At 34.5% G+C, this 2,796-nt stretch overlaps 1 protein-coding gene across 1 annotated transcript; it reads left to right on the top strand.

The window, feature by feature from the left end:
* Nucleotides 1-1,349: 1,349 nt before the first annotated feature.
* LOC110098404 (B3 domain-containing protein Os03g0622100-like) lies at nucleotides 1,350-1,797 on the top strand (the record flags this gene model as incomplete). The annotated part of the gene is made up of 1 exon (XM_020825229.2): nucleotides 1,350-1,797. A coding segment is annotated over one exon (448 nt), but the record flags the coding sequence as incomplete, so codon positions are not given.
* Between the last annotated feature and the right edge of the window lie 999 nt (nucleotides 1,798-2,796).

Genomic DNA, 2,796 nt, shown 5'->3' with positions numbered 1-2,796 from the left:
AATGCCCTCTTAACATTGATGCCCATTATTTACTGCATAACATCAATACCTGACTCTTGACAACATTGTCATCTCTCTCGATGATTGATAAATGACATCAATGCTCGACTCTCAACATCCTAATATTAATCATTTTAAGCACAAATTCTAGTTAAACGACTTATTATTTCTAAATTACTTTTAAAAATATACTTATTCAATATTTATACACTTTTTAAAATATTAAAATTATAATATTGTGTCCAACTCGTGTCTATGTCTTTATTTTCAATAATTGACGTCTAGTGTTCATGTCGTGCCATATCCGTGTCGCCGTGTCCGTGTCTGTGCATCATAGTTTTGGGTAGATTAAAGGCACTATCAATTGGAGTTGTGGAAATTTGTAGTGTTGGCAATAGATCTACTGCACGAAAGGTGCCTTGGACATGGATATGGGAATGGAAATGATTTGAGTAGAGATTGGAGGTTTAGCTTCAATAGTTGAAAAAACCAAAGGCATGATCCTTGACAGAGATGTGTAATTTGCTCAAAGGAGCAGCTAACGGTGCTAAAGAAATGTGAGACTTGTGATTTCTTGAATAGCATGTCATAGATGTAACTGTGGAGTCGACTTACGGCATAAATGTGATTGTGGGGTTGACGTAAGGTGAAGATGAGAGTGCGTGGTTGTTGGAAGGTGGTGTGAGTGTGGATCTAGTAGTTATGATGAAGAAGAATGGCGAATGTTGCATGATGAGTGATGCAGGATGGAGTCATGGTTTGAGATGTTTGGAATTGGTGTTGGTGGCTGAAGAGAATCTCAACTAGAGCACCAATGTTTGGATCCTTGAACTTGATTGAATATTTAGATCTGTTCAAAACTCCTGAAGAAAGAAAAAAAGAGCATTGATGCTAGGGAAAGAACTCGATTCCATTTCATATCCTCATCTTCTCTTCACAAGAGATATTTATAGAATATCCCAGCAACTAACCATCCTTATTAGATACTAATTGCAATAATGGTTTAGATATTAATAACAGTTTATATATTACTAACTAATTACAATTTTATGTTGTTGGTTCACACACTTGAGCCATTCTATAAATTATCATCTCATCCATGTGTCCAAATTAAGATATGTAATGATGCAAGTATAGTTCTCATATTTCAATTGATACTCAAACTATATGCTGTAGCATTTCTTTTAACTGAAGAATCAGACACCATAATAAAGGGAAGCTTTGGACAATGTAGATCCAATTGAATTTTGTAATTTTGAACAATAACATACTATGGCTACATTTTACTTTTCAATGCGTTGATATCTACTCTCAGGATGCCATTTCTTGTGTTCTTTATCATGTTTCAGGTCTTACTAAAGAAGTTCATAGACCACTTTCAGGGTGAACTTCTTGAAACTATTGAGCTGAAGGTCCCTAGTGGTGATAAATGGCACGTTGAAATGAAGAAGACTGGTGATGGAGTTGTTCTTGATTGTGGTTGGACGAATTTTGTTGCAGCTTATAGTATTCTAGAAAATGACACTTTGGTGTTCAAGTATGATGGCCGTTCCTCCTTTATTGTGTTGATGTTTGAGCAAAGCGGCTGTGAGAAAGCTGCTTCTCATTGTGCAATGAGAAAGGATGGTATGGAAGAATTATGTGCAATAGCTTCTGGTAAAAAGGACAGACACCCCTGCTATGAAAGCTCTCCTAAAACTTATGAGCAACCAAAAAAATTAGCTATGTTTAAGAAGATTTTGAGAGCAAACAGAGATGCAAAAGAGAAGTATCTCAAGAGGAGAATGAATACAACAAGTACAAAAATAATTCTTAGATAGAAGAAGAACTTCACTGGTACAAGTGGAAAGAAATCCTTAAACGTTACGTTTGGTTTTATTTGAAATTTCCTCATGAAAGAACACGTGAATGCCATAGTCATACCACCTTTGTTGTATCTTGAACTCCTTGGTAATTCCTCTAGCTATCATATTTTGATTATCAGCTTTATTTTAGTTGTATTCTTCTCCGAAAGTTAAGCAAAGGAAAGGGTAACTGAACATCTTTAATCGCCAACCCCCTATTTTTGTGTCTTTCTTCTTTTATTTTTTTTCTCTTGAGCATTCAAAGGAGCCTAATACTCAAATATATTACTTAGGCTTCATTTGGGACTAATTTTTTACTGCTTCTTAAAGCACCTTTCGAGTACAAAAATTTTAACTTTTGTACTATAAAGATGTTTTAGGAAGCATTAAGAAAGTTGTCCCAAATGAAGCCTTATTTTAGTTAACTTCTGTTTATCTATTTTTAAATCAGTTTTGAAGGAAAATGGTTTTGGTTTTCTAGTTTTATTAATTGGATCATTTGATTGTTTAGAAAAAGAAAGTGAGATCATAGAAGGAACCATGAACCTCAGCAATGAAGTTTCTTTGGCTAAGCAGTGGAATCCCAAGGATTTCATCATTTCAAAAAAGCACGACTTACTGATGCCGAGAAGAATATAGTGCTCCACTTAGCTGAAACAATTCAAACAGATAGGCCTAATTTTGTGTCAATCATGGTGCCCAGCTGTATCAGCAAAAGATTTTATTTGGTAAGAACACATTTTATCTATGGATATTATTTTAACTTCTTAGTGATTCTTCCATTAAACATCAATATTCAATGTTCTTGCTACTAGAAGTGTGGGTAGTGCCTAAACTACCCAAAGACTTATTACAAAGTTCTGCTATATGTGAGAGATTAAGGCTTCGTTTGGGACAACTTTCTTACTACTGCGTAAAGCAGCTTTCTAGTATAAAAATTAAAAATTTTGTA

The sequence above is a fragment of the Dendrobium catenatum genome, unplaced genomic scaffold (assembly GCF_001605985.2).
Source record: "Dendrobium catenatum unplaced genomic scaffold, ASM160598v2 original_scaffold_128927, whole genome shotgun sequence".
NCBI classification, from domain to species: Eukaryota; Viridiplantae; Streptophyta; class Magnoliopsida; order Asparagales; family Orchidaceae; genus Dendrobium; species Dendrobium catenatum.
Note: the sequence above shows the minus strand (reverse complement) of the source record. Positions and strands in the feature narration are given on the sequence as shown.